At 39.2% G+C, this 23,451-nt stretch overlaps 1 protein-coding gene across 1 annotated transcript; it reads left to right on the top strand.

Annotated features, from left to right (window-relative positions):
* The first annotated feature begins 7,149 nt into the window (after positions 1 to 7,149).
* PPID (peptidylprolyl isomerase D) lies at positions 7,150 to 22,994 on the top strand. The gene is made up of 10 exons (XM_027676822.1): positions 7,150 to 7,283; positions 9,172 to 9,312; positions 9,752 to 9,858; positions 14,511 to 14,699; positions 15,451 to 15,573; positions 17,087 to 17,193; positions 19,716 to 19,857; positions 22,015 to 22,101; positions 22,181 to 22,223; positions 22,765 to 22,994. Exons 1-10 carry the CDS (start codon positions 7,199 to 7,201, stop codon positions 22,851 to 22,853), a joined length of 1,113 nt encoding a protein of 370 aa, XP_027532623.1. The 5' UTR covers positions 7,150 to 7,198; the 3' UTR covers positions 22,854 to 22,994.
* The last annotated feature ends 457 nt before the right edge of the window (positions 22,995 to 23,451 follow it).

The raw sequence follows: 23,451 nt of genomic DNA on the forward strand, positions 1-23,451 counted from the left end.
GAAAACTCAACATCCAGAAGTGGCAGAAGGGGTAGTGGAGTCAGCCTTTCAGTGGCTGGAGAAGCTGATTTCTCTTTAAAATAAAAATCAAGACATTACATCTACTGGCCTGAGAATATGATCCCCTGTGCCCTCGATAACACCAGATTGAATCATGTAATGCTCAACTGATTCTATCTGGAGGTTCATTCTCAGAAGGGCTCTTAACCACTTCATCTGTGAGACTGAATACCCAATGTAAATATTTCAGCTTGGATGTTATTACTGCCTTTGACTCTTCACTTCCACCATTATCACCAAATGCCTCCAGTCATCAGGGTCAACCCACTCAACTAAAGCCAAAGGACAGAAAAGTAAGGGTATGGCAATGAGACCACAAGGAAAGGGAAGTGAATAGCAGAGTGTGGCTGGACAAGATGAAAGACATCATGGCTGACATAGTAATCAATGTAAATGAGAATCTAGACATCCAGCTCCAGAAATAATCACTGGACTGCATTTCTCAAACGACAGTCCTGAGAATCTTAAAAGTTGCAAACACTGTGGCTACCACTCCATGGTCCATCTGCATTAGCAAGGAGTGCTTACCAACAGGGACAGAACCCTAGACTAAACCAGTTGTCTTAGAGAGCCCAATGTCCACACTGCAAACATTTTACAGGGTTTTATTTTGGACTGGTTGCAATCTAGTCCTGTGAGCACAATGAATGTCAGTGATTGGAACACACTGAACGTGTTTCTGAAAACATTTGGTTTAGTTTCATCTGAAAATGATGCACTTTGTATGCCCACATGCTACTCCAAAATGTGAAACATGACAAAGTCAGTGAGGACAACTGGGATACTGACTTAAAAAATGGCAGCGTAAATGCTCTGTACACATTGGCTGATGCTCAGTGCAAAATTAGTTCTCGATGTTTTCTCTTAATGTGTGTAACAGTCACTATAGTCTGAAATTGACAATATAACATTAAGATACTAGTCTTCTGAAGGTTATTTCTGAAAAAAAAAATGAAAAAGTGGGGAAAACACAGCAAAATCAGCAAAGGACTACAAAATAACTTTCACAGTCAGTATGCACTGTCCCACCCCAAACAGAGTTTGGCTATAAAGAACACCTGGCAAAGCAAATGCAGTGATTTTGCACTAACCCAAGAATGCAAAATATACACAGATATAAAGAAAAAAGCCATACCACCTGCCAAGCAAAGACCATTTACAGCAATATGGTATGTCTCCAGGCCTCACTCTTCTAGGAAATACAGGAAATAAAAATGGCATACAAAAATCAAAAACTTATTGGTAATTTTCTGCCTGAGGGTCAGACTCTTTGTGTGCAGAAAAAGACAATTTAATTGTTCAAACTTCAGTCAGAAAATGAGCCAGATTGTCAATGCAGAAACAGATGAGGCTTTGTTAGGAAATTGCCAGTACATAAAAAGGATCATTCAAATCCTGGAATAGCTAAATGCTTGGAAAAGCATTTCTGTGTTTCATAGGGCATAAATCTCTCTGAAGATTCTCTCCTGAGAATGTAGGAACTACGTTTTACAGCCAGGATAGGCAGGGTTAAAAGCCAAGTCTCTTAAGTCACATTTTGCTTCCCTGTCACTTAGACCTGGATAAAATGATGAGTTCCTTTACAGCTACTTCCCTTCCACCCTGTTCAGTCCTGAATGCCCAAGTCCAAAATGCTTCTAAACCTTTGTTGTCAGAACTAGGCTTTGGAGGTACCAGAAGAAGAAGTCAGAGGCCAATGCAGGTAAACTCCAAAGATTTAACAAAAAGTTTGTTAATCCAAGGTGTTTGTTAATGATTTACTGCTTAGTGTGATGGTGCATGCTGTTTAAATTATGTGAACACAGATGAATCTTGCTACACTTTGTAATGCATCAGCAACAGTTTGGATTCTGTAAAATAAATAAAATCCAGTTTCTAATGTCAATTCAAATGTGCCAAGTAAAATGTGGTATCAAGAAACGTCTAGAGTTATTCTCTCTCCATATTAGTGGAGTACAGTAAGTCTACATTACTCTCCACAGAGAATTTTAAAACCTATTGTAAAATGTATCCCACCTCACAAGCAGAAACAGAAACTGACAGAAAAGGAAAGCTTGGGATTGCAGCCCCCTACAAACCAGCGTTACTCATCCTTCATTGAAGCGTTACATAATTTGCACTGTTGCTGCAGCAACTTTCCTCAGCCCCTGAACAGTACCACAAAGGTGCTGCTGTAACACAGATAAGCAGTTTAACTGCCTTTTTACATAGAATATACAGTCAGTTGAAAACAAAAGACAGTTTGAAGGGAATATATTAATGTAATTGTTTCAAAGTTACTGGGAATTATTGATGTATATAATTAAACATTTAATTTTCAATAGTCTTTGATGTTAAAAAAAAAGAGAAAGGCCAGATAAAGAATGTCTTCTTTTAATCAACACAATATAAATATCAAGTAATATGGCGAGAATTGGATTGTGTGAAGGTAACAGGTATTTACAGTCCTCTGAAATCAGTGCTGTACTTATGCATCCTGTCAAATTTCCTAAAGCAAAAGTACTTCTTCCTCCAGAGGAGCTTGAAGATGTACACACCTGTGAATGTTCAAATACTTGTTTAGAACCTGGTTTGGTTCCTTTTCTCAACAAAGTCATTAGCATTGGTAGATTGTTTTTCTAAGTCTCCTGCCTAGGACTCCACCCAAAGTCTAGCTGGAAAACCTTAAGTCCCAGATTTTCAGTGGTGAAATCTGCCATGGGCCTTACTATTTGCTGGTTGCACTCTTGTCTTTAAATCCATGCAGACGTAGTTCACCTTGGACTCCATCCTACCCACATTAGATGCAGACCAAAAATGCTTTCTACATAATAAAGAATGCAGTCATCATAATTGATATTTCAATACCTTTTGGTGGTAACTATGATAAACAGCACTATACATTTACATGAAATTGCAGTAGTATCAGGACATACATTTGTATCAAAACTGAGGGCAGGAATTTAGCAACAAAACCAACATCCTGCATGAGCACGTGGCAGCAATGACCAGCTGTTAGCTAACACTTAGGGCCTCTTCTTGCAAGGCATGGCTTCTACTGTTATCAGAAATCACAGGCACTCTCTACTATCCCTCCTCACATCCTGAGGTCCTAGTGCTACTCTAAAGGATATTTGCCTCTAAAACATGTTCTAAGCAGAGCTAAAATACATAGCCAAAAAGTCTGCTTATTCTTGCTTTGTTTTTAACCATTTCTTCAGGGATCAGCATATCTGAAAGTTAGTGACTTTCCTTTTGATTTCTGTCATATTATGTCAGCCTTGTATGGATAATTTTCTTTTTAAAACATTGTGGTAGAGGAACATATGGTTCTTTCATTGTTCAATATTGTGTTTAATTCAGCTTACAGGAATCAGCACAGAGTCAATAACTGCTCAGTATGGGTTTAATCTGGGACCTCTTTATTCAGTTTTATGCAGAAAAAACTTGGTGAAGATGGGGAACAATAAACCTGATGATGAGAAAACAGATTTATTTTTCCTGTCTTGTGTGTCTCTCATGAAGGTGACATGCTTGATGTGCCAGGTCACATGGGAATAGCACATGATGCACTCTGTGTGTCACACGGCACCCTGTGTGTCACACAGCAACAGAGTGGCTGCTCTATTTCACAGAAAGCAGTGAAAGCATCCTTACCAAGAATGTAACCAAGAAATTGCACGTTGGGAGCTTCTCGATAGCTGTTCTGAAAAGCTGATGATGTATGTGTTTCAGTAGCTTGTCAGATGGATCCCATCAGTACTCCACTGCACCATATTCTGGAGCTGCAATTCAGTCCACTGAAAACCCCATAAACATATGATTTCTCCTGTACAAACCAAAATGGCTTGTAATATCCTTAGACAAAGCGGTGCTGAACTGAGCCAAAGCACCCACTTTCTGGTGGAATTAACATCTTTAAGCCTCTATTTTCTTCTTAGTGTCAAATACAGATTTAAAGGTGGAAAAAAAAGTGCAAGAAAATTAACAAAAAGAAAAAATTATAGCCTGAATGTGTACATATTTGCCCATCTAATACAATACAATCTGCAACAACTATAAACAACTATAAATATTTTGCAGTTTATTCTTTCATGAATGCTATTTGCCTCGCTAGAATGATTATGAAATAAATTTGCTTACTGTGTATTCCATCAGAGTAACAGTTTTAGAATGATATATGCATTTTTATGCATTTAACAATGATAGCTTTAGCTTCTTTAGTGAGGGAGGAAAGGAGAGGTAAAAACAATGATTTAATAACAGGCTGATCTTTGAGTTTAATTAGGCTGGAATGTCATACTGCAACAAGTAGGAAGTACTTGGTGGAGGGGAGACCTGTATTTGAACCCATTTCCTTCAAGATTTTAGCACTCCCAGCACGTTTATCTGTTGATAATACTCATATTACTTTTACTGGGTAGCCAAAGATGTATGTGCAGAAAAATAAATATCTGAATTGAAAAATTACAGACAACTCAGTTATAGTGTGTATTTTCAATGTACTGTTTTACAGGTCTTTACTATATAAACTATTGGACGTGTCAAAGGATAAGAGATATTTTGGTGATAGGAAATATTCCTAAATTATAAGATCACAAAGCATTAGAGGATCAGAGCAGTGATTTTAGTGCTTGAAAACACTTTTTAGAGGACTATATACAGTAAGTCTGACTTTGAAATAGATTATTTGTATACCAATTCAGTGTATAACAATATATAAATTTGAACATGAAATCACAGTAAATTCTTGACAGAAGTCACACTATGCTTGTTTGTTACAATCTGTCAATGACTATAAATTAATATGAAACTAATTGTGCTACTGCAGTGTTTGGGAGATATTTATTCAGCTCACATATTTTCCAGAATCTCCTACTGACACAGAGAAAACAGTTTGATTTCTCTCTTGTTCAGCTCACATCTCCAAATTAGCACAGAGATGGCCTCTTTCTTTGTACCTCTAAAGTACCTTGCACATAGGGACTTCTGAGTGACTAGTGTAAGAATCACTCATCTAGAATCTAGACTATTCCAACGTGGCCAGTAAAAAAAACTGCAGGGACTGCGTAAGTCTGCTCCTGGAAGAATGAATCACAGCTTCTTCCTGAGAGGAAGCTGCCAACAGCTCTTGCGGGGGACACACACCAACACCACACACTTTACTCTGATGTCTGCTAAAGAAATCTCTTCTAGACTGTACTCATTTGGCTAGCAACTGACTCACTGAGATCATAGAATATTTTGGTTGGAATGGGCTTTTAAAGGTCTTCTAATCCAGCCCCCCTGCAATAAGCAAGGACATCTTCAACTAGATCAGGTAGTGCAGACCCCAGTCCAACCTGGCCTGGGATGTTTCCAGGGATGAGGCATCTGCCACCTCTCTGGGCAATCTGTTCCAGTGTTTCACCATCCTCATTGTAACAACCTTCTTCATTTTATCTAACCTAAATTGACCTCCATCAGTTTAAAACCATTACCTCTTGTCCTATCAAAACAGGCCCTGCTAAAAAGTTTGTCCCTGTCTTTCTTATAGGCCCCTTTCAAGTGCTGAAAGGCATCAGTAAGTTCTCCCCCAAAGCCTTCTCTTCTCCAGGCTGAACAACCCCAGCTCTCTCAGCTATTCCTCATAGAAGAGGTCATGTAATCATCCCTACATCCATCTAATCATCTTAGTGTCTCTCCTCTGGGCTTGCTCCAACAAGTTGATGTCCTTCCTGTGCAGGGGACCCCAGAGCTGGATGCAGTACTCCTGGTAAGATCTCATGATGGCAGAATCTCTCAACCTGCTGGCCATGCTGCTTTTAACATAGTCCAGTATATGGTTGGCCTTCTTGGCTGCAAGCGCACATTGCTGGTGTGAGATCCCTTTTCCTACAGCATTGCTCCTATGCTAAGCGTAATGATAAAAATATCTCAGCCAGTGACTGTGGCCAAATGCCTAGTGAATTACAGATGACTGAGAGTTTTGGTGGCCTTTGACATTGCGGAGCGTGCGAAATCCCTGACACAGCTGCATGACCTGGCTCAGAGAGAGAAATGCCTTAGTGTGGTTTCACTGATTTCTCACTAAATGTTCCCAGATGGTAGCAGACGACTTTTCCTTCTGTTAAGGGTTCCCAGATGCAACATGCAACAAGCAACTGGTGCTGATCACCTCTCCTGTCCAACATCTGTAGAGAGGCTGTGGGAATGATCACGATGCAGTATATGGACTGAAGTTATTAATATCAATGCTACTTTATCTATTCTTTCAATCTGGAAATAACACCTGCCCTCTGACACATCTAATATTGAGAACATACTACGAGAGAGAGGAAAACCAGCTTGATGAAGCTCAAGTCCAAACATACAAAGATGACATGAATTAGAGGAGAGAGCCTTTGGAGGATATAGTGAATCAAAGAATGAATGTAGGAGTTTCTGGGATGGATTGGAGGAGTCCAAGAAATAAAGAGGCTCATTTCGATGATCAGCATTGCCAGAAGGACTATAAGTTTGCAGGAGTCAAGCCCCAGCAGTCTTCTGCCTCTTCTAGCTTTACCTCAATATGTGCCTTTTCTCTATGATGCCAGTGAGCACAGGATGTGGCCATATTGACCATTCACCTGTTTGGGAATCCTACACTTTGAGGAGCCCCAACCAAGTGTGTTGATGGTATTCACACCCCTTGGCCAACACAAGTGCCTGAAAGAGATTGTTTACTTTGGAGCAGCTATCATGATATTTATACTTTGGGAAGAAATATATTTTGTTTTCAGACCTTAGGAAGACTGGAGTTACTCAGTGTTTCTAAACATTTATGTTGCAGTAGTCACTTTTGACAATTTGCCCATTCTTTCCACGGGTCACGGGTTTTCACAGAGCCTGCAAAACGTAAACCCAGGCAAAATCTAAACCTCCTCTCCTCACTCGCCTTTTCAGGCCTTGCGTATGTGTGTGTGTATGACCTCGAGAAAGACACGTTTTTCCCTTGCGGACGCAGCAGCAGCCGTGTCCTGCAGCCCATCTGCAGGACTGTGGCTCTCGGGGGACACGCCGCCGTCCCCGCCCGCTCCCGGCGGTGGGAGGAGCGGGAGCGGCCGCGACCCGCGGGAGGCCGGGAGGGATCGCGGGCGGCCGAGCGGGCGGAGCCACCGCGCCAGCGGGCAGCTGCGGGATGGCGCACCCGTCCCCTGCCGCCCGGCCCAGCAAGGCCAGCAACCCCCGCGCCTTCTTCGATGTGGACATCGGGGGCGAGCGAGGTGGGGAGGGGGCGGGACGGCGCCCGGGCGAGACCGCCGGGGCCGGGCCGGGGTGTGCCGTGCGGGCCGCGCGGGGCCCGGGCCGGGCGGCGGGAGCGGCGGGGATCGTGCCCGGCCCCGAGCGGAATGTTCTCCACGGGGAGAGACCGCCGGGACGGACTGGGAGCTGCTGCCGCGGGCTGCGAGCGCACAGCCCGGCAGCGGGGAGGAGGAGGAGGAGGAGGAGGAGAAGGAGGAGGGCGGCCCCGCCGCGAACAGGCCTCCCGCGGGGCCCTGCGCGCTCCCGCCGCGGCTCCAGAGTCTAGAGAGAGGCAACATGTCAGCACTGGCGCCCTCTCCCCACGGCCAGGGAAGGTGTCGTGAGTGATGCCGGGGTGCCGGTGCACACACAGCGCCATGAGTGACCCCTGCCGCGCGTTCCCATGGCAGCCCTGCCCGTCGGTCCCTGCCCATCCATGGCTCCCGGTGCTGCCCACGTGGGCGGCCGGTCCTGCGCGCCTTTTCCACGTGCTGCCCCTGGGCCAGGGCCGCCCGTTCCACTCCGGGCTCCAAGCCCTGGGACCTGCCGCGGCGTGGCGAGTCGTGCCTGGCTGCTGGGTGGGCAGTGGGGTCTGCGGGACTGAAAGCTCAGGGCAGTCCGGCAGCCCTGGTACTCTTGGCATCGCCAGTGCTGCCAGAGGTCATTCGGAGATCTGGGCAAACGGTCAAAAACATGGAAGCTGAGGAAATACTTGGAAGTGTAGGTTTTCAAAATATGCAAGGGTAAAAGATTGAGGATGACTAAATTTTGTCGGGATATTGCCTCTCATTTATTCATTCTGCTATTCAAGGAACAGAAGAAAGTCTGTAGGATGATTTGCCTTTTATTGACTTTCAGTTGTCTAATTTGTTTTCATTCCTGTATTAATTAGAATTAATGTATTTACATTTAGCTTCCGGTAGAGTGAAGTTATGTTAATTAATTGACTGTGAGGCTGATGAGAAAACAGGAGCATCAACTGATGGCAGCTGCTGGGAGTGAGAAGTAGCTTCTCTGGGAAGCCAGTTTGTGAAGGGATGAGAATTTTGCACAGAATCAATTTATTGACTATTACAGGATCTGTTAGCTACTCAGGTTTCATGTCCTTTGGTTAAAACGTGCCATGTTTTTGGAATTAATGTCTATTACTGTGTCTTAGTAAAATTCAGGTTTAAGAGAATGAGGAGTAGGGTTGGTATGTGTGTTTGGCATAAGCTTTTTGTTCAAATAAATGTCTACACAAATCAGTCTTTCTTATGTTTCATCTACTTTTGATTGAACAAGCTACATATATATGCTAAATTAGACATAAAATAAGTGTGCATATTAAAATACATGATTTGGCTTTGATATATCTGTATGTGATTTTCATGCACATTTTTTTGGCAGAAAATGCATTCAGCATTTTCATTGGTTTTTGGCAGAATCTGTCTCTATTCCCCCTACATTATTCTTGACAGAATGGAATCCATTGTTGGTAATAACCTTGCTAAAAGCCCAGTATAACTACCAGCAGTTGCCATGGAGCAGCCCCACAAGTGATGCTTTTGAGAAAGCACGCAGGATCACCCTTGAGGAGAAAAGACAATGCAGAAAGAATCGAGTCTTGCAGAATATACCACCTAAGGAGTCTTTCTGCTGTGTCTTTTGCAACTGGACATGCCTATCTCGTATTGGCCTTTTTAGCCACCAACGTGCTTGCAAGAAACGTGGGTAGAGCCCTTCCCAAATCTTCGTTTGCGAAGCCTAGCCATGAAATAAAATAATAAAGTTAGAAACATTAATTTCTTTTGACATATAATGCTCAACACATCACCATGCCAAGGACAAGACTTAAAAATATGTCTCATTCTCTCTTTGTCATTTCAGTTGGACGCATTGTCTTTGAATTATTTGCTGACATTGTACCTAAAACTGCTGAAAATTTCCGTGCGTTATGTACAGGAGAAAAAGGAACAGGGCCTACCACTGGAAAACCCCTCCATTATAAAGGATGTCCTTTCCACAGAAGTAAGTTCTATGAAGCCCTCTGTTTTCCTATTGGTAACAAGTTATCTACCAAGAGTATTTGAAATAGTGTTAAATAATATTTCGAGGACTTGTTTAAGAAATAACTTGACTGAAAGTTTTTAACTTTTTGATCCTCCTAATGACTAGATGTTCTTATCCTGCATTGACAATAGTAAATTATAAATTTACCGGTAAGTTAGTAATAGTAAAACTAGTTTACTCTGAGTTGTAAACAGGTTGAAATGAATTTCAGGTAAAGGATGAAATATCAAGTGATATCCATTGAAGGAGTACTTAGTGGACACTTGATAAATAAATAAAAGGTGGGTTTTGGTCTTTTTTAGGTGCTGATGACAAGGATTGCTCTTCATCTCTGAATTGTTTCTCTTCATGCCTTCCTTGCCTTGCTGATACATTTTATAATTATTTTATTTTACAGTTATTAAGCAGTTTATGGTCCAGGGTGGAGATTTCTCAAACCAAAATGGCACAGGTGGAGAAAGTATATATGGTGAAAAATTTGAAGATGAAAACTTTCATTATAAGGTACTCTGTTGAAAATATTAGTTGTATTCAGTTGGTGAAGTTTTATTTTTCTTCAAGGTCAGAATAGTGTTTTTAGTCCAAGTTTAATGTATTTTTAAGCAATGGAAAGAATGCAGGAAAACAGCCCCAAACTAGTTGATCCTTAAGGTCTTTCATGAATGTAGAACAAATACATGTAGGAATACATACAAAAAGAGGTCAGCCTTGTTAAAACGAAGAACTTTAGTTTTGTTTTTCTTCTTAATTGCACCATCAAAAATTAATTTTAAACAACAGTTCTCCTTTAAGTAAGGATATTATTTTAAGAGTGGCAAATTTTGTCACTCTGAAGCATCTACGATATCTTAGCATTAATTGGATTTTATGCTTTTTTCATACACTAATAAAATTCATAAGATTAGGTGTGAGAAATACTTTTCTTAAGAAGTGGGGAATCCGTGGTAGATTGCAGAATTAATCTAAAGGAAAATTTAAAAGAAAGCGTTTTCATTACTATAGTTATTTTCAATGATATGGGAAGTAAAAGTTTATGTATAGCTTTTATTCAACCAAAATGTTGGGAAAATGTCCTGTGAACAAAGCAAGCTTTTGAAAGGTCTGGATTTGAGGACGTCATTTAAAGAGATCACAGAATCACAGAATGGTTTGGGTTGGAAGGGACCTTAAAAATCATCTGGTTCCAACCCCCCTGCCATAGGCAGGGACACCTTTTTTTAGACCAGGTTGCTCAAAGCCCCATCTGACCTTGGACATTTCCATCTTGAACACCAAACATGAACATCCAAACTTGAACATTCAAAGATACTGGGTTTCATGTCAGAAATTCCTGCCTCTCCCATTATTTACCACTGTTTCATAACTAGTAACCATTAGTGTGTCCCAGAAGCAGTTTTGTCAGCCCCGCTGCAGGAAGAGAGGAGGGAGCTGTGCTGCAAGAGTTCTGTACATGATTCTAAATCTTTGTCCACAAAATCAACATGTGGTGACACCAGGGAGACTGCATGTGCATTTGCTTTACACACACAAGTGTTTCTGTCAGCATGTCTGTGTACCTTAAGCCTACAATTTATACAGCATTTGAAGATCTCCAAAGTTAAGTATTACCTGTACACCGTGACTTATATTTTTTGGCTAGCAGCAGGTATTCTGGAGAAAAGTGGCAACCATAATAATTGTTCTGAGGGTTCATCTGTGGTCTTAGCTGTACATAAAGGGCTGTGTGACTGGAAAAAGCCCCCTGTGCTTGAACTATCAGTAATTGCGGCTTGAACCCAGGTAGGAGTACTACTTGGAAAAAACAAAAATAACATGTTCTGCAAGTACCCCTTACAACGGCCAGGACACCTGCTGCTGTAGGAGTAACAATTCTCAGCATTTGCTTTAACTGTTTTCATATCATGTTATGTGTGATAGCATATGAGAGACTTCTCAACAACACTGACTAAAAAACTTAACAGGGGTTAAAGCAAAACCTTGAATGCAATTATGCCTGCCTCCAAACAGTATTTTAGGAAAAGAAAATATGACAATCCTTTAATCAGACATCAAAATCCTTTACCAAGTTCACAGAACCACAGAACCATTTAAGTTGGAAAATACCTTTGAGATCATGGAGTTCAACCCTTGACCGAACACCATCTTGTCAACTAGATGATAGTGTCACAACTAGTTGTTTCTTGAATGCCTCTAGGGATAGTGACTCCATCACTTTCCTGGGCAGTCCATTCCAATGTTTCACAACCCTTTCTGTGAAGAAACTCCTCCTGACCTGAACCTCCCCTGGTGCAGCTTGAGGCCATTACCTCTTGTCCTGCCACTAGTTGCCTGGGAGAAGAGACCAGCCCCCACCTTGCTTTCAGGTGGTTGTAGAGAGTGATAAGGTCACCCCTGAATCTCCTTTTCTCCAGGCTAAACAACCCCAACTCCCTCAGCCACTCCTCAGAGGACTTACAGGCCTTAGATTTCGAGCAATAGTCGGAAATGTGACTCCAGTATTCATCACAAAGATAATTACAGTTGTGAGAGGTGTTTTCTGAAGTCTTGACACTTGCTAAGGTGGTGCCCATAGCACTACTTTGAAAAGTTACTCTTTTGGATTGGTCCTTGTCACAGGATCTCTAGCTCCCTGAAGAAGGAGACTGTGTCATCATTACTTTTTTGGTTGTTCTTTGAGATCTGGAGGTAATTATGAACATGATGCAAATGATCCCCATTTTTGTACTTCTCTGACTGCTCAGCTATAACAAATGTTGTCAAAGTGCCAGAGATGAGTTGAGGAACTCATGAGGATCTTGTACAGAGTCTGGGAGTTTGATTCCTGTTATCTGTTTGCCAACTATGTTAGGATTTTAGTGGGAGTTAAAATGCCTCTACTACGTAGAAATCCACTGGATCTTGCACTTAATCTAGCAGTCCTGCAAAGTGTTCTCTATCCACTGTCTCGGACAACAATGAATTGTTTTGTTGATGCTTCGAGGACACTGGAGCAGTTTATTCTTGTCTTGTTTGTGTGGTTTGTTGTAAATTGCAGTAAACTGCAAGACTTGTCAGTAGTCCCCTTACACATCTCAGATCAATCCCACTAGGCTTTTTTTGGTGTCACTTCTCCAGCTGATGGATCTGCTGTTCTGGAACACCCAACTTACCAAGCATGGTTACCGTGGCATAGTTTTGCAAACCTTGAATCTGTCAGAGAATCTGATTTTGTCCTGACTTTTTTGCTTGCTTAATGAACTTACAAAATGATAGCAGAAACTGTCATGGGAAAGACACTATCTGCAGTGTTTTTCAAAACACTCATGGCAAGAAAATGCATGAGTGACAACAGTTTTGTTTATAAATAGAGACGCTCATCATGGAACTAATATTGAGAGTTGGTCCCAAATGAAGTGGGATTGCGGTAAGTGTGAAGATTGAAGCTACCAGATTCCTGTCTGTAACCTTCCAACTTGGCCCCCGATCTTTACAGACAAAAGTTAAACCTGAAGGTATAAGGCAATGCCAAAAGTTACTGTTACTTGGCTTTTTGTTTACAAACCATTGCTGTCTAGCATTAGCTGTAATTGTAGGGGGGTGGGAGGGCAGAGGGAAAGGTATGATTTACAGGTCTTGGGCAGTGAATCAGTGACCAGCCTCAAATGGTATTTGCAAAAATCTTCTGTGGGGGAACCCTTCTTTAACTTGTTTGCCAGCAAGTACAATGCAAAATGTCAGACACTTCTTTTGGAGGCTGCATTCCTGCAACACTCTGTTCCTACCAGATGCCTTCTCTTGTTGTGGAATACAGGCTTCTCTCTGTTGTTTGCCATCTGTGACTCTCAGGGTGAGTTTCAAGGTTAGAACAGACAAAGTCAGGATTCCAGTAGATTTCTGTTGGCCAGGTGCCGATCTAGCTCTCAGCTGTGCAATCTTTTCCCAGAGTTCCTAAACTAAAGTGTGATTAAAAGATTCAGACTCACTGTGCCTTATAAGCAGATGAAGAGTTTAGGCAAGGAGTTCTCCCTACCACCATGGAAGTCCAAACGCTATATGGGAAAACAATTTTCAACAGATTGTTCGAACCAGTTGAGAATACAGGGACAAACCAGGTGCTTAAATAAATACAGCTGTCTCAGACTGTTGTCTCAAATTAGTCAACCTCCCACCGAGCTTTGAGGTGTGCCTCACAGCAATTTCTATTTCCATGTCCTCTGTGCTGTCATACTTTTCTTTCCACTCCCCTCCTCCTCACAGTATCAAATTTCTTAGGAATACCAAAGCACGCACACTTTAGACATGTACCAGTGCCTTGGTATGACATACTGACTTACATTAAACAGAATTCCTTGCACTTAGTAACCAGATCAACCTGGAGAGAATAAAATCTTAATGGCTGTATCATGCCAGTTAAACGAATATTCACAACACATATGAAAAGTACATTTTTTGCAGTGCAAGTGAAAATGAAATAATTTGTGGGATGGAACAAGATAATTCTTATTTCCAAAAAGGAAAAAGTACTTGTGGGAAACAAGATAAACAGTATCATCTCACATTGGGCTGTTTGTGGCCTGGCAGCATGAGCCAAAATAATTAGATAGTTAAAAATCCCAACAGATTAAAAACTGTCTCCAGGAAAGTGAAGGAGATAAAAAAAAAAACAACAAAACACTACCCTGTAAATAACAAAGACCACAGTCCTCTAAACTCCACTGTTCTGCAATATAGTTCGTGTAAGTAGCCCTTATAAAATTAACAGTACTTAGCCATCTTGGCAGTGTAACATTAAAGCTAGTTTAAGTGGTGTTTAGCTTTGTTTTTTGAGGCTGGTAGTCTTGAATAATCCAGTGAGGAATTTCATGTTTCTGAGATGATGTCTAAACCCGGCAGCTGGGCAGGGGGTCCCATGTAGAAGCAGTGGACAGGTGTTACAGCATCAAATCACATGTGGCTGTGCTTGCTAGATTGGTGGGGGGCAAATAAAGACTGAGTATTTGCCCTCTTCAGTCTGATAGGTAAAATTAGTTGTCAACTATACGTAACTGTCTGGGTTACCAACTTGTTGCTATGGCTGTCCTTGCTATATATATGAACAGCTTTACAGAATCTTATGCGTGGTTTTCTAACAGATCTTTCATATATGTTGACTGTGATTTTTTTTTTTGCCAATGCAGCATGATAAACCAGGTCTGCTGAGCATGGCAAATGCAGGACCTGGTACTAATGGCTCTCAGTTCTTTATTACAACGGTGCCTACTTCTCACCTGGATGGGAAACATGTGGTGTTTGGCCAAGTGATCAAAGGAATGGGTGTAGTTAAAATACTCGAAAACGTTGAAGTAAAAGGAGAAAATCCTGCTAAGGTAAACAAAATCCAAAGCACTGAGGGATGATGTTTATTATTCCATTGTATGATGCATATTCATTTCTTTTAAATGCTTGGTGTAATGTCTAAAAGTATTAAATGTTAGACAGCTATTTCTGCTAACAGTGTTAATCTCCATTTTACTGTTCTTCTTAAGAGGCTTTTGTTCTTACACTGTAAATTTCCCCTGCACAAACAATTTATTGTTCAACACAGCTGGGAGGGTGGAAACCTTTGCTAGAAGTGTAGGATGGGTGATGAAATTAAAAGGTGGAATTCACAACCTTACCTTCTTATAAATTTTGTGTCAGAAGTTGTGTTTCTGAAAAAGCAATCAGTATGTAGGTCATGTCAGTTTGTGGGTGTTTGAAAAATTAATACCTCTTTAACTTTAAAAGACTTGGCAAGTGAAGAAAAAACCATCGTCTCTAATGTAGTAGAACTTCCATGTCTTGTGTTTTGCTGCAGCTCAGCTTGTTGCCAGTTCCTCTTCCAGCCTCTCTGTGAAGTGTGGGTATGGTGTTCTTGGAATGCTGCTCCTCTGAGCACAACACTTAGTGTGATAAAAGCCTTTTGATGAGGATAGGCTAATGATGTGTTGGGCTTCTGAGACAAATGCACCCAAACAACAGATGAAAAAGCCTTTTTACTGAATTTCAAAAATTTCAGAGAGCACTCAGAAGTTATGGCTTTTTTTTTTTTTAATTTTCTTAATAAGCAGTACTGCTATTTACACTTTATTTTTTCAGTTGTGTGTCATCGCCGATTGTGGAGAGCTAAAGGAAGGAGATGATTGGGGAATTGTTCCCCAAGATGGATCTGGAGATGCTCATCCAGATTTTCCTGAAGATTCAGATATAGACTTGAAAGATGTAAGTATTTTTCTTCTTAGGTATTTTACAGAAAGCAAGACTTGTAGGTAGTCTGAGTTACATGGTGTCTGTGATGATGTTCATTAAGCTTTTTTTCTTAAGAATGGGTTAAGGTCCTGTTTAAACAGTAACATTCTATTTTAGGAAAGAGAATGCTATGGAGGGCATTGTTATCTCTTTTTTTTAGTGTTAATTGCAACCGATTTTTTTCCCCAGTAACTAAAACCTCAATTACTTACAATTGTCACACTTTTTTTTTCTATTCTTGGTTTCTTTTTACTTTTGTTTGTGCTGTAGTGTCAAATTGCAATTACTAGAACTCCATCCTGCAGATGACTAATTTAATGTTGTACCTAAACACTTTTTCTGTGCAATATTTTAAATAACCGTCTTTAAACAGACTTTGCCTCACTTCCTAGAAATTATAAAGGATCAACCTTTTTAAAAGATTTTTACTGCATCAGAGCTAGTCATTCTCAATTCCCAGTAGTTGTTTGCTTTTCAAATTTTTCAAACAGAAGGAAAGTCTGTGGTTGGAATTTAGGGAGCAGACTGGCGAAAGCAGCTCGTCTGCAGGTTTTTGCTCTATCATGAAAGTGAACTAGACAAACTGTGTAAGTCAAACAGTGATTTGTGAGAGAGGAAAAAAGGGAGCTGCATATGTAGATTGCAACTTGTGGAAATGTTTTTGGATAGCATTTGATGTGCAGAACTGAAATTGGCAGGTGCCTGCGTCCTTTAACTTTAAACTTGTTCATATAAACCAACTACAGAAACCATGGTGACATTGGTCTCACTGTGATTAGTTTTTTTCAAGGTCATTATTTCTAGTAGGGTAGAAGTGTAAACTGATAGTATTACAAATGGCAATATATACATTTGACAGAGCTTAAGACAACTGTGTTACAGGCAGCAGTAATTACAAACTGTTTATTGCCACTGGAAAAGTAACTTCACAGAAGTGTATATGATTCTGGAAATAGAAATGATGGATTTGATAAAGACAAGCAGTTGTTCTTTTTCTCCCTCCATGGATATTTTAAGTGTTTAGGGAGAAGGAAAATTGTGTTGATATGACTCCTAGTTTAAGAGGGTGCAGATTTCATGTGACTGATACCATTTTGAGAAGCAGAAGATAATATTTTCTTAGGAATAGGCAATCTTGGTTGAATACTTTGATTGTTAACATCTTTTCTTTAAATAATGAATATGTGGGTAATAGCATTTAGGGGAAAGAGCTGAACTGCTATGTTGTCTCTGGTATTTTCTCACCGTTCACGGTGTAGAAAACCCACTAGGAATTTAATCCTTGAGACATTTGTGTTTCATAAAGTAGATAATATTATAGAAGTGGTTTGAAGCTAGTATTTGTCTAAAATTGGAGTATTTCTATTCTAAAGTTTTATAATTGTTGAAGGAAGATGGATGTGGAATCCTACTGTTAAGCATTAGTTAATTCAAGACTTCTTTCATAAATACATTCATACTGTATATTTCCCATCTATTTTATTAGGTTGACAAGATTGTGGCCATAGCAGAAGACACAAAGAATATAGGAAATACTTTCTTCAAATCGCAAAATTGGGCAATGGCAGCTAAAAAGTATAGTAAAAGTTTACGGTAAGGCTATCATCACTCAATCAGATAGTTCCTGTAACCCAAATTAATACTGCTATCAAGCAATGATTTGTGCATTTAAAAAGTGCCTGTTGCATTGCTCTTCTCTTTTTTAAATAAAGAGCCTTCTGAATCTGGAAAACATCTGGTTTTGGCTACTTACATAGGTCTTCTACTGATTGCTATGTAAGTGCTATAGGCAGAAGTATTGTTTCAAACTGACTAAATAGTCATTTTTTAACACACTTGCTGTGGTGGTACATAACTGGGAAGAAAAGAACAATAGTATACAGAGTAGTTAATGGATAGCAAAGGAGGGAGATACTTTTTCTCTGATTTCTAAAGAGCAGTAAGTTTAGGAAATCGGTAAGTTCAAAAGACAAATGTGACTCTTATCCATTCATTACTATTTTTATTCTGAGGCTCCATACCATCATCCTGACTCCATGTATAATTCAGACTTGCTTTCAAAATCATGGTCTTTCTGCTTTTATTTCCATACTGCTCCTTTCTTCTTTCCAAGCTTTTTGCTTTCAGTATATGAACATCTCTTAAAAATAAAGTTATACTGACCTTTATCCCTGCCTTCTTAATGATCATTGGTCAACTAGCAGTAACGATAATGAAAGAAAAAAATTCAGGCATATTTAGTGCTTCAGCAGAGTTTTTAAGTGACTGGGTTTCAAATAAATTATGTCTTTCTGAAGCATAAAATGAATCCCTTAATTGCAGATATTAACCCAAGATGCAGTGTCTCCCACTGCCCTCAAAAAGCCCATCATAGACCAACACAAACCCCGAAGCAAATAGGATTTCTATGCAAACCTTTTGGAAATCATATATAAGGAAGGCTGGAATGGATCTTTAAGGATCTTTGTGTTGTATCTGTCTATTTTCTCCCCCCATACTTAGGTAAGCACCAGGTATAATTATGCCATCCCTTACAATTAGTTGTCTTGCTCACTTTTAAGCACACCCAGTAAAGGCTTTTCCAATCTGAGCTTCTTTGGTGCTTATTTTTCCTTGTAGAAAGCATAGTAGCTTTTCTAGACTAAACAAATCTGATCATTCCAGCTCTTCTTTACAGGCCATACTTTTGTGGACACTCTGTTATTGTATCTTAAAATCTAATACTTCATGTAGGAATGGTGTACTTTAGCTGGCACTTTGCCAGAACTGATAGGAATAGAATAGCTCTTACCAGGGTATCTCCAATGGCATATGTACAATTCACCTAGCACACCATGGCTTTCTCTTTTTACCAATAGTAACCATTGTAGCCTCCTGTTCTTTTTCTTGTTTTATTGCTTCTTATCTTTTTTTTTTAATAGTTTGTATGTAAGAATTTAAACCTTTTTTGTAAAAAAAATAATTACTTCCTGTTGTCTCCCTTGATACTCATCTTACTAATTTCTTCGACTTGGAAGCTCTAATTTTGTTACCAGAATGGTTGCAGCCTTTCATGTTTTGGTGTGATTTATAAATATTATATTTGTGTTCTGTTTGTTTTGAATATAATACAGATTTGTGTTCCATCTCTCCTTACCTTTTTACTCTTTTTTCTCTCTTCTGTTTCTCATCTTTTGCATAATGCTCAGCAAGTGGAAAAATCACTGGGACTACTTCTAATTCACTTTTTAAGTATTGCTTATTTCTGTGATCCAAAGTTATATACAAACCATGCAACACTCAAAAGACAGAGCGTGCAAAAATTGAACTTACACAGGCATTGATCTGCAAAGGCTGCATTAATCATGGCGTGCTTAAAATGTGAATGTATGCAAGCACATGATTTTAATTTTTTTAAATAAAAGCCACTGAAGTTCTTTTAAGTAGGCTATTAAAGAGTTGAGACTTTTGTATCCACAACAGACCTTGGCCACTTGAAATAAAAACATTGTATATTAAGAATGAGATACAGTTTGCCTGTCAGTTTGCTTTTGAAACAGAAATGCAGTAACTGCTGTGGCTTAGTCTTGAACTAGTATCAGTTTTGAAGTTCAGAAAAAAGTCGTAAAGGAAAACAGTGGGAAGAAGATGGTGTTACTAATGCTCATAAAACCATATTCCTGTACAAAGTAAAGTTACCTTCAGATTTTAACCATAAATGCCTAAGCTAATTAAAATATTACTGAGGGAACTGGAGATGAAGCTTTCCATGAATGTGGAAGGTGCAGCAGTGGTGTTGATTTTTTGGCTCTGATGAGCAACATGGTTTTTGAGAATAAACTTACTGAAATAAATTCTAATGGTTTCCTGCCGTCTAGAATAGTACATTTATCTAAGAAAATGCTGCTATTACAGTGGAGTGCTGGGAATTACAGGAAAACATTCACCAGTGAGTTGATCTTTTTCATCAGGGTTTTATGTATTTAGTTTAATAAACATTTGTAATAGTGGAATTGAAGCTGCTTTAGAAATAGCAGTTTGGATAGGCCAGTTTGCACATATCTGTGGAAAGACAGACAAGGAAGTTGGAAGTTGCAACACTAATACATGTTCTACGTGAATCTGTTTTTCTGCAGGTATGTAGAAGCTTCTGAAGCAGTGGCAGAGGAGGCAGACAAACCAAAGCTGAAGACTGTTGCTTTGACCTGTGTTTTAAACATTGGCGCTTGTAAACTAAAACTGTCAGATTGGCAGGGAGCCATTGAGAGCTGTTCAGAGGTAAATGTAATATTTAGCATTTTGATTAACATTTGGCCTAAATAGAAAAGGGAGACTGAAACTGCAAAGCTTTTTTAAGGAGTCTTCTGACAAGCTTATGATTTGAAAGTAAACAAAGTAGAAGCTTATTGTGAAGTTATTACTAACTTTCCAGTATGTGGCTTTTTAAAAAGATTTTGAAATTGAAATGAATCATTAAACAAAGGAAAGAGGGCTGTTGCTTACTGTCTTTGTCAGTTTGGTTTGCAGAACAAAGAGTTAAACTGTCTTCAATGTTCTACTTGCTTTTGGATTTGATGGTGTCATATTTTATTCATGGAAGTGACTTTTCTAACTAAATAACTAACCTTTCAGGTAGGCTTAGTGGTGAAAAGAAACCAGTGAATAGGAAAAAAGAAAGAAGGTAATATAAATATGGAAAACCATTAGAATTGAAAAAAAAAGGATATAGTGAGAACTTAGTAAATTTAAGGAAACTTTAAATAATTTAGTAAAACTCTGAAATTTTTAAGGAAACAGAGGAAAGAACCCTCTTATCTGTTAGCAGAGGATCCTGAGCAGCATCTCCTAACGCTTCATGCTGAAAGCAGGAGTCTCAGCTAATCTGTGTGTGAGAGCTCATTAGAGAGCTGGCTTGCTTTCTAGCCTGCTGATGGTGTTACCACATGGAAAAGTTTCATAAACCTATATTCACAATGGACAAATGAGAAATTAGGAAAGAAAAAAGAAGAAAACTGTGTAATGTGATACCTGTCACTGAGAAAATGGTAAAAATTGAAACAACATTTAAGTGTTACAGATAGAAATTAGTAATCATAATACTTGCCATTGTGGGAAGACAATCACACTTCCTTTATTTTTGAGATTAAATAATTGTTGGATATAGACAACTCCATAGCTGTAATAGACTTCTGAAAAGGATTTAGCTTAGGTCTCACAATGTATCAATGTTTTAATCAGAGCACTAGTTTCCTAAAATTAGCTACTAAAGTTCTAGGTAATTGTTAGTGAGAAACTATACACTTTTACTTTTATGATTTCTTAAGGCCCATAGGAATTTAAATTAACAACCTGTAAAACATGCATTTGTTGGTGTAAATAAGGAATTATGAGCAGCTGAGCCTGTTCAAACAAACCTTACCTTGAAATAGTTGTAAGCACAATGGTCGAGGTAAAACCAAAGAATGCTACCTACGTGTATTCAACACAGACCCCTAATTCTTGACACAGGAGAGAGGCTGAAGGCTTTATAGCAGACAGATCAGGGGGAGTGCCTGGAGTAACACTTCCTTTGTATTAACAGCCAATACTGAAGTGATTTAAAAAATAAGGATGTGTTGTCTAATGTTTATAATCCATATTAATGATTTAAAGTGAATAAATTAAATTAATAAAGTGACACATTTTTGTGAAGACATTCCCTCTAATCACTGATAAACTATATTCTTTAAAACACTGTAGAACTAACTGCAGGAAGAATGTGGTTTTCACAGGCAAGGTAACTGCTAGCTAGCCAAATTAACTGAGGTATTTTGAAAAAATAATTGAAGTAATCAAATAATGGAACAATCTCTTTGCGCAGGCACTGTATTTCCTATTTTGATATTGTCATATTAGGGCTGGCATATACACATTATCGAAAACATTCATCTCAAAAAAGGCGTAATGGAACTTGGCAAGGTTCCTGAAGCATGATGAGGTGGATTGCCTGCATGTATCTTTCTAGCCTACAGTGAAAAAACGCTTTGCAGGAAATCTGTGTTTTATTTATGACGCCATTTGAGGGTTTTTTGGTGTGAAGGAAGGAGCTGCAATATAGAGTTGTACGGTGAGACTCAAGGTTAGGATAATTTGAACTGCAGCAACTCCTCAGCCTTGACAGCTAGCTATATATACACACACACAGCTGTTCCATTTTAGCCTCCTGTGTGCTCATCCTTCACAAAAGACCACTTTTGGTGCAGTGGTATTGAAGCCGCTTAGCTAGATATTCAGTGTGCTGCATTACAGCATTCCTTTTTATACAGTTAATGTTTTGACAGTTTACCCTCAAACCAACTGGGAAGATTGTCTGCTGGTGTGAATTTTGCCATTTGTGGAGATGGGAGGCTGTGAAGTATAAGAAATGTTAATGTGACAATTTTATTAAATTTACAGGCTCTTAAAATAGATCCTGCAAATACTAAAGCTCTCTACAGACGGGCCCAAGGATGGCAGGGAATAAAAGATCTCGATCAGGCATTGGTAATGATCACCTTTTTTTTTTTCCCTTAAATCTAAAAATTTCATCAGGCCATTAATTTATATTTCTCTTTTATTTAAGGCTGATCTTAAAAAGGCTCATGAAATAGCCCCTGAAGACAAAGGTAAAATAAAACTGTTTCGTCATAAAATCTGTTAAGAATTTAACCAAGTATCCAGGGTAGTATTTAGTAGGAATTTATACCAGTGTGATGCCTAAAATGCTGGCTTCTTAATCACTGATGTATTGAGCACAAAGCCCACTGAGGTGGAAAACCTGGTTTTATACAGCAAGTGATGCTTCTGTTGCACTGGAACACCTGCTTATGTAGGTCAGCAGCATTCCTCTTGAACCATGTCCCTATCTCCAGGGCTTTTACTAGCTTAGTTTCCTGGTCTAAGTGGGTGAGATTTTTAGCTCATAAATTCTGTGTCAGCACCAATACTGTGCTTGCTATACACTCCTCTACGTGGTGACTTTACCAGATAACACAGGGTCAGGGACAAGGCTTTTTGCTGCTACTATCTGACCTAATCCAAAGTTGAATGCAGTTTTATTAAATGAAATAACGTAAGTTCATTCCAGCAGTGTGACCTGGTCTTAACCTATTACGAGACCTAATGTAAGTGATTACTGTAACTGTCATGATTTTTCTTTTTAATCAGCTATCCAGACGGAAACACTCAAAATCAAGCAGAAGATAAAAGCCCAAAAGGAGAAAGAGAAAGCAGCTTATGCTAAAATGTTTGCTTGATTTTTTTCCTAAACATTTAAATCTATGCACTAACTCATGCAAAAGGATAAACAGAGCTGCTTCTTTCATTTGCTCTCTGCTGCAGTTTTCAGTGTTTACAACACAAAAAGTCTAATAATAAAGACAAACTATTCAAAGATGTTGTGGTTTTCTTTTTTTTTTTCAGCTGTAGTAACTTGTGTTTTGCAACTCAGGTATGGTTCTAATGTGTAAATCAATAGTGGTTGTGTTTTCCCAGCTTAATGGTGCTTCCTAAGAAGTGCTTCACACCAAGACGATTTAGGCATTTTCTTAGTAGAGTTTTTATTAGAGAAGGCCTGATTTCTTGTAAGGAATAAAAATGCTAGACATAGAATGAAGGTGCAAGTATTATTTTTTTTTAAACCACATTACAGGTTGTATTCCCTATTAACATCAGGAAAAAAAAATCTAACTAAATTTGACATAAAATATGTAACACTTAAAAGCAGTGACAATTTTCTAGACGGATGTATTTCCCTGACTGCAAGGTAGGATTACATATAGTAAATCATTCCAGCTAGAGAGAGAAAAAACTTTTTTAAGGGTGGCTACTAAATTCTTCCACTGTGTAAGCCCA

Source organism: Neopelma chrysocephalum, unplaced genomic scaffold, assembly GCF_003984885.1.
Source record: "Neopelma chrysocephalum unplaced genomic scaffold, ASM398488v2 Primary Assembly neopelma1_42, whole genome shotgun sequence".
Classification (NCBI taxonomy): domain Eukaryota; kingdom Metazoa; phylum Chordata; class Aves; order Passeriformes; family Pipridae; genus Neopelma; species Neopelma chrysocephalum.